This window comes from Myodes glareolus, chromosome 1 (genome assembly GCF_982192425.1).
Source record: "Myodes glareolus chromosome 1, mMyoGla1.1, whole genome shotgun sequence".
NCBI classification, from domain to species: Eukaryota; Metazoa; Chordata; class Mammalia; order Rodentia; family Cricetidae; genus Myodes; species Myodes glareolus.
Window position 1 is genome coordinate 123,010,220 of NC_142026.1, and position 13,213 is coordinate 123,023,432.

General features: G+C 35.5%; 1 protein-coding gene across 4 annotated transcripts in view; it reads right to left on the reverse strand.

Moving 5' to 3' along the window:
- Positions 1–1,480: 1,480 nt before the first annotated feature.
- The window catches only part of Shprh (SNF2 histone linker PHD RING helicase), a 65,136-nt gene continuing 53,403 nt past the window's right edge, over positions 1,481–13,213 (reverse strand). For all 4 annotated transcript variants that reach the window (XM_048424955.3, XM_048424954.3, XM_048424956.3 and 1 more), the window contains exons 26-30: positions 7,105–7,197; positions 6,372–6,458; positions 5,472–5,650; positions 4,418–4,498; positions 1,481–3,371 (exon numbers count right to left, since the gene is read on the reverse strand). In XM_048424955.3, coding sequence (XP_048280912.3) covers positions 3,275–3,371; positions 4,418–4,498; positions 5,472–5,650; positions 6,372–6,458; positions 7,105–7,197 — 537 coding nt within the window. In that variant the 3' untranslated portion in view covers positions 1,481–3,274. The remainder of the gene's footprint in view (positions 3,372–4,417; positions 4,499–5,471; positions 5,651–6,371; positions 6,459–7,104; positions 7,198–13,213) is intronic.

Here is a 13,213-nt window from a genome sequence, read left to right on the forward strand (position 1 = left end):
AATAAGAACAAAACCCTCCAAAATACATGGAAAAGCAGATGGGAGTAGCTACTGGTTCTATCTAATGTTGGGGAAGAAATGAAAAGTGCCTTCTGACCTTCCCTTTCTTTCAAGATTTAGGCTTTTAATAAACCTCATTACTTCTCATCCTTATAGAAATTTTCTTAATTGTATTCATAAGTGTCTATTGAAAAATAGTTATTTAAGCTGGGCGGTGGTGGTGCACACCTTTAATCCCAGCACTGTGAGGCAGAGGCAGGTGGATCTCTGTGAGTTTGAAGCCAGCCTGTTCTAAAGAGCTAGTTCCAGGACAGGCTCCAAAGCTACAGAGAAACCCTGTCTCAAAAAACGAAAGAAAGAAAGAAAGAAAGAAAGAAAGAAAGAAAGAAAGAAAGAAAGAAAGAAAGAAAGAAAGGAAGGAAGGAAGGAAGGAAGAAAGACAGAAAGAAAGAAAAGAAAAAGTAAAATTGTTATTTAAATTAAAATCTTCCTTCTTTCCCAGCTTCCTCATTTTTTTCTGGTCTGTTAAGAGTATAAAAAAAAGCTTTGGTTAATCATAGGATTCCCGTCTAGTTTGAACTCTTTCCCACAAATGACTGAAGTATGCTAATAGTTTGTTACAACCCAACTCTTATTTTGGATATGAGGAGGTCCAGAGATTAAGTAACCTGTTCAACAAGACCCAGATTGCTAACAAAGTCGGAGCTTAATCCAAACTTAGGTGTTGCTAGATATATTCAAAAGAATTAGAAATTAATGTCTAAGTTGGGACAGGAGAAATCAGAGGTATAAATGATAATAAGCTGTATTATAAGTCATAGAAGCTGTTATACAGAAGTCATTATACAATATACTGATTAGAAACAACTTGTGCATAGATATATCTCATATTCTACTTTATAGAAAAGTAAGATATATTTTAAGAGGCTTTAATATAAAGGATATTTAAGCAATAAGTATCTATTGAAAGTCTTTGGAACATTAGTAATTCTTATCCCAACCATAACATTGTCCAACATCTATCTATTGAGCCTCTACTGTGTGCTATGTGATGCACTATAGCAGAGGACAAGATTCTAGCTTTCAGAGCTTAGTTTCTGCAGGAAGATGGGAAAGATTCATAAAGTGAGTATATCAGACTGCAGTAGAACTAAAACAAACGACTAAGAGGCTTTCAGGTGACAGTAGGCAGAGCTCGAGGACAACTTTGGTCCACTTGATGAAGGCAGAGACTTTTCAGCACCACAGTATTAATTCTATAAAGGCACAGTGTTACTGCATGTCCTATTGTGCCTGTGAATGTCAATTTCTCCAGCTTCAGAATGCATTAAATTCACATGCAGAGCACTTGAAGTACACAGGGACACAACATTGACATTTTCATTCTTAGGGGGATTTGGCTGATGGGCAATTTGATAGTATTTGTTAAGTCAATAAAAACCAAAGCTCATATGATCTATAGAAATTAAAGAATCCACAATTTCATTTTCCACTAAAATATTTATTTAATTGAGGTATCTTACTGAAATAAATAAGAGTAGCTTTCCTCTAATACTGGAAGTACAGATATCAATATATCATTTTTAAACTGAAGAACAACAAATTGTTTTCCCTAGAACATAGCACATGAAATAATACTAAGAAACAAAAATAATTACTTAAACAATCTCATTATTAAATTATAGCCACAAGGTTTTTGAATCTCAGCATGGCATATGATTTGGTGGAAGAACAGTAGATGTGAAGCCAGGGGGCCTGGGCTCCACTGTATAATTGCTACATGTCATAGGCAAGTTTCTTAGTATTGTTGAGCATTAGTTCTTTACCTTCAAAACAGGAATGATATTAATCACATCTACTTCACAGGACTATTAGGAATGTTAACCACATGAATATACATAAAGCTCTTCATGATATGTAAAAGAGCTGTAAAAATAGTTTAATTTCATATAAAAGAATCAATGCATATCTCCCTTCAACTAAAGAATAAGCACCCACAATGTGTCTTCTTCAGTTGAACTGTCACCTGTAAACCTGGAGTGGGAAATGCACCTTAGCTAAGCACCAGAGCTCACTGATGAAGGAGACCCAGTCCAGTACAGTTTTCTGGGCAGTTAGGAGCTAATGAATCCTGAGGGTCACTTAAAACTCCAAAGGCTTAAAGAACAGGAAATAAGAACACTCATATTCCATCACAGGGCTAGGATACAACAAGCTACTTCTGATTCTGTGATGCCAAGGCCATCTATTAATTCTTCACAGAAGAGACAGTTCCATCACTTACAGTTATATGCATGTGTGAACACAGCACTCTCCTGCAGTAACACTAGTAGTCCCTAAGGGTGGAGTAACTGAAATGAATAAACTCTATCGCAAATTTAGATACTAGTGGTTAAAATGACTAGTTGGAGGAAAGGAATATTGTCTAAGACATCAGTACAATGATGATTTCTTTTTTAAAAAAGCCACGTTTCTACGCTATAGTAACATCACAAACCATAAAACCATAAAACTCAGTATTTACAGATACATCCATCTTAAAATACATTTAAAAAACTTACTAAGAGAATTAAACATCGTCAGGTAAATATTAGTACACATAAAATCACACTAACAATGATACTACTTTAATACATAATAGAAAAAAGGAATTTTTCCGTATTTTAACTTTTAGTAGCAAAACACGAAAAGCAAAGTAATTGCCTAACGATTTAGCATCAGGAGTTGCACTACTTACTTTCAAGGTACAATGACAGTGTTACATTTAAACTCATGCAAATAATTAGTTATTACAGCTCAGCATTTTCTTAAAACATTACTAAGAAGATAATGGTGAATCATACACTAAAGATGCTGAAGGCCCTTTCGAAAATGTGATCTACACTGATTGGATATATCAGGTCATACAAAACTAAACTAGTTTACTTTCTCTCTTATGTATTCTGACTCGTTAATACAAATATCTATGCATTAAAAGAAAAGTCTTCAATACTTTTCTTAATTCCCCTGCCTTATCAGTTATAGATATTCATTGGAACAAAAAGTGTTTCAGTAGAAATGTAAAATTAAAATTCATTGTACGTTTTGAAATTAGTATACTGAAAAGGAACCAATGGCCAATTATTACTATGTTAGTTTATAACAAAAGAATTCATTCAGTTTGAAATAGTATTTACTAATATTTTACTGATCTTTTGTTTTAATTAACAACTTTGCTTTACAACTATGAAAATTAAATCCTATATTAAAGTTTATGAAATGATTTAATAGCACTTCATTCAAGCTCCTCAGTTTCTTTGGTAAAGAGGTCTGCCAGGTCAGCCACCGTCAACACAGAGGCTTCAGAGTGCTTCCCAGATGAACTTGTATGACTGCAAGAGTTCAAGAAACACAATGAAAAAGGAAGGCCAGGAGTCAGTGACTGCATGCATGACAGTAAATGGAGAACACAAATATGCTCCTATGTTGTCGTAACTGAGTCGCAGGGAACTTCTCCTCTGAAGTTTATAATGATGTAAGTGTTACATCTCGTGAAAATCAGTGAAAATGCTGAAATAATTCTGAGGATTTGTAAAATAATGTTTTCTATGAACATCTGTTGCCAAGAAAGTTCTAAATTCACCATTACTTTTTCCACTTACAGAGAAGATCAGTAGCTCTTTTATTATTTAAAGTAACTGAAATAAAAATCACTGAAGTCTGCAGCATGTGACAACAAGAACAAAAAGATGTAAAGCCCGTGGGGTAGCTGGCATCTTTCCTTGTACATCACCAGAGTAGAGGAATTTCTGGTTTGAAAGTGTTTCTGTTTCTCTAAGTATCCCTGGAGATGCAGTCCCTTTTAAAAAGCTATCATCTCTACCATTGGCATCTTCTGACCCATCTCATCTCAAAGGGAGGTACACAGGTACCAGTTTATTTTAAGATAACTTTAAATGAAAATTACTAATTTGTGAGAACATTAGGAAGTTTAAAGACTGCAAGGTCACGTTTCAAAGTTCAGACTGTTTTGACGAGTCTGCTACTCTGATGTCTGTGAATCTGACACAATTTAGCAGCCAAGACTGCAAATTCAGACATTCCTCTCGATCTGTGATGGGCATGTGTAAACTATAAAGCAGCAGTGCACAATTAGTTTCACACATATCAGACAAAAGTTTAGGTAAGGCCGAAAAATAAATTTCATTTAAAAAGTAATCTAATGTGCCAAATTCGGCTAGTTTTGCACATTTCAGCCAGCCTAGTAAATATCTTAAGTCAAACACAGAATGGCAAAAGCATTAGCTGGGAAATGCTTTGGATAATATTCTTTGCTTTAAAAAAAATGTATTAGTGTTATATTATTTGCTATCATCCACGCAAAGGTGACCAACAAGGATCACATGACAGGGATCTTCACTTGTAAACTGTTACCTACCTCCTCTCTGCAGTTTTCAGCATTGTCTGCATTCGCTCTTCTATTGTTGCTTTAATGAGGAATCTATGTACAATGGTAGGTCTGGAAGGTAAATAATAACTGTAAGCTTAAAAACCATCGTAAGACAAATGAGTAGAAACTGACTTTACACACAAATGCTATATTCATTAGTCCATGGGTGCCCATTTGTGGCAGGTACACATGACTGTGCTGAGGGACAGGTCAGTAGCGAATGATGCCAAGGTGATCTTCATAAACTAACGTCTCATGAGAGAGACAGATAGTAATAAACGCATGAGAAAATCAGTTCCATACACAGATAATGCCATGAGGAGTGGAAATAAGAAGCACTAAGCACAGAAGCAGCTGGAAGAGCAGGCAAACAGAAGACAGAGCATTTTAATAAACATTATTGGATGAGCACAATCTTCAGTATGTAGCATAATGCTTGACATACTTTAGGTGCTCAGTAATACTTACTAAATGAGTGCTTAGTGTGCACTTAGTATGTGTATATCTTCAAACATTCAAGGTCTTTAGCATCCACGAGATAACATTAACAAGGAAGTTATATTACAGATACCCACATAATCTGTTGTTTGAATAAAGTAAGTACATTATCATATAATAATCACTATTACTTTTGGTTTAGGTATTGCACTAAATCTAATTATCTTTTATTACACTGAATTATTGGTTCATTTGCTGTGTGTGCATGTGCATACAAGTGCCAAGGAGCCCATGCAGACATGTGATAAAGTGGAAATTTCCACAACTGACTTCATGTGAGGGGTTAGACTATGTTAAAGGAATTTCATGTTTAGACTCAGAACCTTTCCTCATGATATCTCATTAAAGACATGTACATACTCTAGAATCTGAAGGCAAAACAAACCCTAATCTAAAACATTTCCGGTCCCAAAAATTTCAGGTGAGGGAGATAGAACCTGTAGTTAAAAACAAACAAGCCACAATGAACATAAATAAAGAATTTAAATGCTGAACTAGTTTCTATAACCCGAGGCGAAGTGGTTGATGCTGTTTTAGTCCTTACTTTGTCTGTCCAATTCGGTGCACCCTCCCAATGGCCTGAAGCTCATGGGCAGGGTTCAGTATGGGCTCCACCAAGAGGACATGAGTAGCTTCAATGATAGTTAATCCATTAGAGCCCGTGTGCAGGGGCAGCAGCAAAATATTGATTTGAGGATCATGTTTAAATGCTGAAAGGTTCTCCTAAAAAAGAAAGGTACATTTTAACTTTAGTTGGATCAACTGAAATAAGAGCAGCTTGTTACAGCTCAAACTTAATATGGTAGTGAAAAATAAATGCTAATCCACCAAGTTTAGAAACTAGAATGCTGTTTTCCTTGATTTTAAAGAAGAGAATCATATAAACACGTTTGCTTTTATAGCATATAGTAAAAACTATATCACAGATATGTGATACATGAAAACTGAGTTGTATGGGGGAGAGGAAGGAAAAATATGGAAGAGTTAATGTGAGGTAAGACAGGTATCTACTATATTTTAGTTGTTCTTATGTGTGGTATGTCTCAGAGTATGTGGGTGTGACTATACTGAATGTGACATAAAGGAAATTTTAACCATATGTACTTTTTCCTGATTATGTGTATGTGTGTGAATGTGTTGTGTGTGTATGTAGATTATAATCCCAGAGAGAGATACTGCAAGGCCATTTTTCTACAATAAGGAAAAGGATCTCAAGTAAAAAAAAAAACACAACTTTTTTAAAAAAGACTCTTGTTTCAGGTATTATTGGATAGAAAAAATTATCTACAGTTTTTCTACTTTCCTTTAAAATACTTATTTCGTAGATAATCAAGAATTCAAGCCCTCATTCAGGGTTCAGGGTAGAAGATAAACTAAGTCAGCTAGTGAGCAGCAGTTTCAGTTAGCAACTGATCCATTAAAACACAAGGAAAACTTGACACACCTGGAATGTCTTAATGCGACTGATTTGAGTAAATTCCATGTTGTTGTCAGTCAGCGCTTTTGAAATAATATCTAGTACATCTTGCCACTAGAACATAAAAGTGAGAAAAATAGTGTTTACACACAGCTTTTGGCCAAAGAGGATTTGAGAAGGAAGAAATAATAACTAAACCACAGTAACAATTAAATGAACAAAAACAAACCCAAAGTCTCAGATGGAAGGAATATCTACTAACACTAGTCAGTCCTGTTGGAAAACAACATTCCCTCTCATCAAATACTGAAGGAAAGGTAGGATAATAAAATACATGCAACACTGAAAATAGTTAAAATATATAACACAAAACAATGGCACACGTAATAGATATAGTTTCTTTCTAAATGCAAAACTGGGGTTTTTACTGTTTATAGTTCATTAACTAACTTTTTCTTAAATAGTCAAATTCATTTGTGAATGAGTCAAGGTTATAGATTCCAATTTTTAAAATATCAAAATAAAATCTCTTATTGAAATCAATATAAAATCTTACAAAGTATCATCATAAAATCAATATAAAATCTTATAAAGTATCATCACATTTCTATAAACACAAATATAAGGACACAGAAAAAAAATCCAACAGTAATTCTGAATCTTAACTCTATTTCAGTAACCATTTAAAAATAGTTCTCAGATAAATACTAAGTAGAGGCAGAGAACCAGTTGGACTGAAACAGAAAGGTCTTGATTATACCGTTGAGAAAACGAGTGCTTTGGCTCCTGGATCTCTAAGCTGTATTTTCATCAGAGTTCTGACCACAGCTTCCACTTTGGTAGAATGGCTACCCTTTAAACACAAAGGGGAAAATACATTAGTATCAAATAAAACCTAGTTAAGAATAAAAAGAAAATCGGTATAAACACTTCATTCAAACTGTATATAACAGAGACACTTAACAAATATTTACGTGTTTAGTCTTTTTATGTTGTTTGTTGAGAATTTTCTTTAGTCTATACACAACTGAATGGGTTTATATTCAAGATGTGTAAGAGGCAGCAAAGTGGGTAGGCAAGTCAGATGATCTGAATTTGGTTCCCAGAGTCTACATGGTAGAGAAAGCCAATGTTTACATGTCCTCTGACTCCGTACAATGTGCCATGTTGTTCACATGCTCTTTGTCCTCCAAATGTTAAAAGAAAAAGCATTTCCTTAAAGAATTTATACCTACTTAATTGAGCAGGAAGGCATACTAAAAAGTCATAAAATAATGACACCAAACACTTTTTACTTAGATTTTTCAGTTACCAAATTTTGTTACGGCAAAGAAGTAGACTATGCATTCAAAAACCTTCCTCACTACTCTCATTCATTTCATATAGAAATGTAAGAATATAGTCAAAACTCAAGGCGCTTTGCAAAATGAAATACTCAACCAACGAGTGAAACTTCCTTGCAACCAGAAGGCCATGGACAAGGACAGACATACAAATGATATCATCTGAAACACAGGAAGACTCTTTACAAGAGTGGTTTTCTTCCTTTTTTCCCCATCTTTCAGAACTATTCCATCAAAGGAACATGGAAATGAAAAGTGGCTGCACCTGGTAAATAAACAATCAATAACTGACGTTTCAAATGTTAACCATGAACATTATAGTGACCTAAACTAAGGTGTGGGGAAGGGGTCAGACAAACCAAACAGCAAAAGTATTTCCACAGCAGCATTAGCATTCTCCTCAGTGCTCTCAATTCACTTATTTGCAACTGGAAGAATTCAGAAAGGTAACCAAATAAACAAGGAAGAAAGTTACCCTAATTTAATGTCAAAATTATGAAAAAAACATTTTAAAATCTTCCCACTAAAATAAGGAAATTATATTTAATTTTTTAGATATATAGACTCTCAATTATACATACGAAGCTAGCAATTATAAGGGAACCATCCATCTCAGTCTACTGATTTAAAATAACAAAGAAAAATAAAAACAGGGAAAGAACACTAAGTGACAATTTAGATCTTCAGACAGAAGTCCTCCTAGTCCCTGCAATGTGTTACTTTTGAAAGCATTTCACTTGCTATGGCTCAGTGGATAAAGCATTTACTGCCAAGCCCTGATGACCTCAGTTCTATCCTTTGAACTTCCATGGTATAAGACAGTAGAAACAAACCCACAAGTGTCCTCTTAACCTCCACATGCACATTCATGTCAACACACAATAAGAAAGACATTTTTAGGGGGAAGTTCAGTATAAACACGAGCTCTTTAATCTACAGAGCTGTTTCTTACTAAAAGTTCAAAAGAAAACAGCATCTTTTATAAGTAGCATCCAAATGAGATACTAACTCTGTGTAAGGACACATCAAAACATTCTCCTGGTATCAAATTTTGGTGACTCTCAAAAACAAAACGAAACACAAACAAAATCCTGATAGGCCTCACTTATAAATTATCACGATACTCTAATGGGTCTGAGTCATACAACTAGGACTGGAATCTTTGGCTCTAGGTTAACTGCTGCTTTCCCTGTACTGCTGGGGACTAAACCCAGGGCATGTCCCTGCTAACCACACTCTACTTATACGCCACACTTTGCCTCAGATTATAAGATGTTATATTGAAAATTCATTGCCTCTGTGAACCTATCTTGATAAAAAACCATAATTTGTTAAGTCAAAAGAAAATGCTCTAGACAACAAAAGATTACTGAAGAAAAAGAGCAGCATCGAAAACGTAGTAACACATGCTCTCTGCAAGTGTGTATGCAAGTATCTCAGCCAAACTCAGAGCTCACTGATAAACCTAGTGTTGCTAGCCAGCTTACTCAGGGGATTCCCTTCTCCACCTTGCAAGGCTAGAATTAGAGGCAACCTGCCATGCCTACCTGGCATATATGTGTGTTCTGGGGCTCTAAGCCACAGTCCTCATGTGTGGTATGCACTGTGATCACTGAGCCATGTCCCTTGCACTGGATACCATATTTTCTTAATCCAGTCACGGACACTTGGGTTGATTCTATGTCTTGACTACTGTGGATGAATAATGCTTCAATGAAATGGGACGAGAGACAAAGTTTTGTCACTGTTTATCACTATTGTTTCTACTGATTTCCCACTTAAGAGATCAGCAGGCAAATATTAAAATAGTTAATAAAGAAATTAACTCAAATCTTTCTCTTAAGTATAATATAGAACAAACTCAATTTTTGGATAGGAAGTCAGAACTTAAAAAAAATAACAGCAGAAATATATCCACACCAAAGGCTAACAAAAGGTATTTCTTATGAAATCTGGCTTCAATGTCATGCAATAGCATAACAGAAAATCAGAAGTGCCAGGTGGATTCTTATTCTAATAGGCGTAACTAACTTATTTTAATCAGATAAAAACAGAGCAGTCATGTGTTCTTGCTACAAAACTCAGAGAATTTAAATTCTAAGTTAAACATTTGCACTGTGCTGAAAGGATAGAAAGAGCAGTGTCTCTTGCCACATGTTTAGTGGGCTAAAAATATAATAATAAAGCAAACATGGAGTATCTGGTTTAGATATTTTGATATCCTTGCCCATCCAGAATAAAACTGCTATATTAATGCAATTCTGGGATAATGTGCTCTGTGGAGAAGAGAGTGCAAGCATAGTAAAAATCTTTATGCAGGAGACAGAAAGACACATCATAGTTGGTTTAACTCTACTTCCTTCACATCTGTTCCTATCCGCTGAGATCACTTATTAAAAGAGAGACAAGGAAATAAAAGATATTCAAGATCTCTCTGTTGCAGAAGCAATAGACTACTTGACTTGATTTGAATAAATAAAATTATTCTAACAGAAAAATATCATAGCTTGTATTTTTAGTAACTTCTAATAACAGTAAATAATGTAGGGGGTCATAGTTGGAAGCAAGGCATACCAATCTACATGCTAAATGAACAGGGTGCATACTGCCTTTGCATGTCACTTTGTACCCAGCCTGTGTGTGTGTTCTATTCATTCTTTTTTTCTGGGGATTCCAATAGTTCTGTTAGTTCCACTTGTAGGATTACAGGTTTAAGACCTGCAAAAAAGCAGAGAAAGCCAACCTGGTCTAATTGTTAACAGAAGAAAGGACATTTGTATTTAGAGTACCTACATAAGTAAATAAGCCATATTTTTAGAGATTCTATATCTATTATACATTAATGTATATTCTATATATGCAAAAAAATGATAGTGTAGTATACATGAAACATATCCAGTCAAGTTCTGTAGTAGGAGAAGTACTACTCATCACTCCGGAGGACAGGCAAAATTCATGATAAGAACTGAGAACTCTAAAAGTGGTCATTTTTATTTTTTTGAAGCTATCTAACATAAAGAATGAAGGATTTTGTTTGTTTGTTTTTCAAGATTGGGTTTCTCTGTGTAACAGACCTGGCTGTCCTGGAACTCACTGAGATATGCCTGCCTCTGCCCACAAGTACTGGGATTAAATGTGTGTGCCACCACTGCCCAGCGAGAATGAAGGATTTTAATGAGGATTTTACGGATAAATGAAGTGGTTTTTTTTTTGTTGTTGTTTTTTTTTAGAATAAAAGGAAGATAATTAGGGAAAAATAGATTTGGGTGCTTAGAAAATTCTTTGGAGGGGATGAGTAGGAATAGGACAAGAGGGAATTAGGGTTGATTAGGATCAAAGTACATTATATATTCCTATAAATAATGTTACAATGAAACTCATTATCTACTTAATATATCTTAATAAAAACTAAAAGAAGTGCTTGGGTGGTGGTGGTGCACACCTTTAATCCCAGCACTCTGAGGGAGAGGTAGGCAGATCTCTGTGAGTTCAAGCCAGACTGGTCTACAGAGCGAGTTCAGGGACAGCCAGGACTACACAGAGAAACCCTGTCTTTAAAAACCAAAAAACAAGCAAACAACAAAACTGAAACCAACCAACCACCCAACTAAAGAACTAAAAAAAAAAAATCAGAAGCACAAAGCTCAGTGACAGACGATTGGGAAGATATTCTTTGTTGTATAACTTCAGTCATTCTACTTGATTATATGGTTAAAAAATACATTATAATACTGTACATGCGACTGAATTTTTTTCAGGATATAGATGTGATAATTACATAATAAAGTATGGCTACCATAAATATTATGATATAGAGTCACACACTAAAAATTAAACATACTAAAGAGAAAGGAGGAAGAATAGAGGAAGAGCTGCACTAATTTCTCATATTTTAGAAAGAAGAGCCAGTGAATTCTGACCACTGTTAATACTCAAGGAAAAATTTACATGTATTGGAAGTCATACGGGCTAACCCTAGAACTAAAATCAGAAGCCATTCACAGTAATAGAGTAAAAAGAGAATGGAGCTAAATAATAGTTTTTTATCAACTATAAATTGAGTTTGAGTTTTAGGGGAAGAAGTGGACAGTCTATAACTCTAGGACATTCCATGTATTACTCCAGTGATATAATCAGGTGTTTATTTGCCACAGTGAGCTAGCTGCCTTTGGATCATATCATTATGCCCCTGCTACAGGTCAGTGTACCTACAATACTTCTTACTGCCCATGGATACCTGCTACAGAAGATAAGTCCATTCATGCTAGGTGTGGGACAGACACATCTAAAACAGCACAGTAATATTTTATTCTTGTAGTCATTACTTGGAGTAACTTTTTAAAACTTACACACATACTATGAGAATTAAATGTCGTAAGATGGCATTTTTTTTTGAAAATTTCCTCCGAGAAACATAATTTCAAAGATGACATATTCACTCATCCCAAAGATGGCAAATTACTCTGCTTACTAATAAAGAAAAAGTAGTATGAACAATTGGAAGGGTATTAGGTGGTAACAGTTTTGGTCCCCCCCTCCTCCCGGAGACAGAGTTTTTCTGTGTAACAGCCTTGGCTGTTCTGGAACTAGCTCTTGTAGACCAGTCTGGCTTTGAACTCAGAGATTTGCCTGCCTCTGCCTCCAGAGTGCTGGGATTAAAAGTGTCTGCCACCAATGCTGGTGACAGATTTTGAGTCCAGCCTGGCCTACAAAGGTAACAGATTTGTCTATAGGTTTCTTTAGAGGTTTGTAACTTATACAGGAATGTTCAAAGACTCCTGCAACTATTCAGTAGAAAGTCAGTTACTATTTTGGCATTTTCTGACTTCCATTCTGAATAAGGCTAGCTCGTTTCTAGTGCCAACCTGTCATGTTGTTTCCATTCATACTCGTTTACTAAGGTAGAACCCCATGCTGCTGCACCATCAATGACACGGTCCAGTTTTGAAGCTTGTCTGACCTCACAAGGCAGAATATACTTCTCAAGCACATACCAGGAACCAGTGCTGGGTTCTTCACTAATAATGTGGGAATCCCCTCTGTGTGTTGCTTATATTGGTTAATGAATAAAGAAACTGCCTTGGCCTAATAGGGCAGAACTTAGGTAGGTGGAGAAGACAGAACTGAATTCTGGGAGGAAGAAAGCAGAGTCAGGAGATGCCATGAACCCGCCACTGGAGAGAGATGTGATGAGACTTTGCTGGTGGGCCACGACCTCGTGGTGATATACAGATTAATAGAAATGGGTTAAATTAATATGTAATAAGAAGTTAGAGCTAGTGGGCCAAACAGTGATTTAATTAATACAATTTCTGTGTGATTATTTCAGGGCGAAGCTAGCTGGGGGCTAGGACAAACAAGCGGGCCCTCCTCCTACACATTCACTCATGTGTTACTTTACAAAGCACAAGGGATACTTTCTCCAGCTGTGAGGAATCTTAGATAAACATTAGGCCTCCAAAGTATTCTTCAGTATTTTGAAAACAATCTGCAGATACAATAATTAAAAATAATTATTTCAGATAC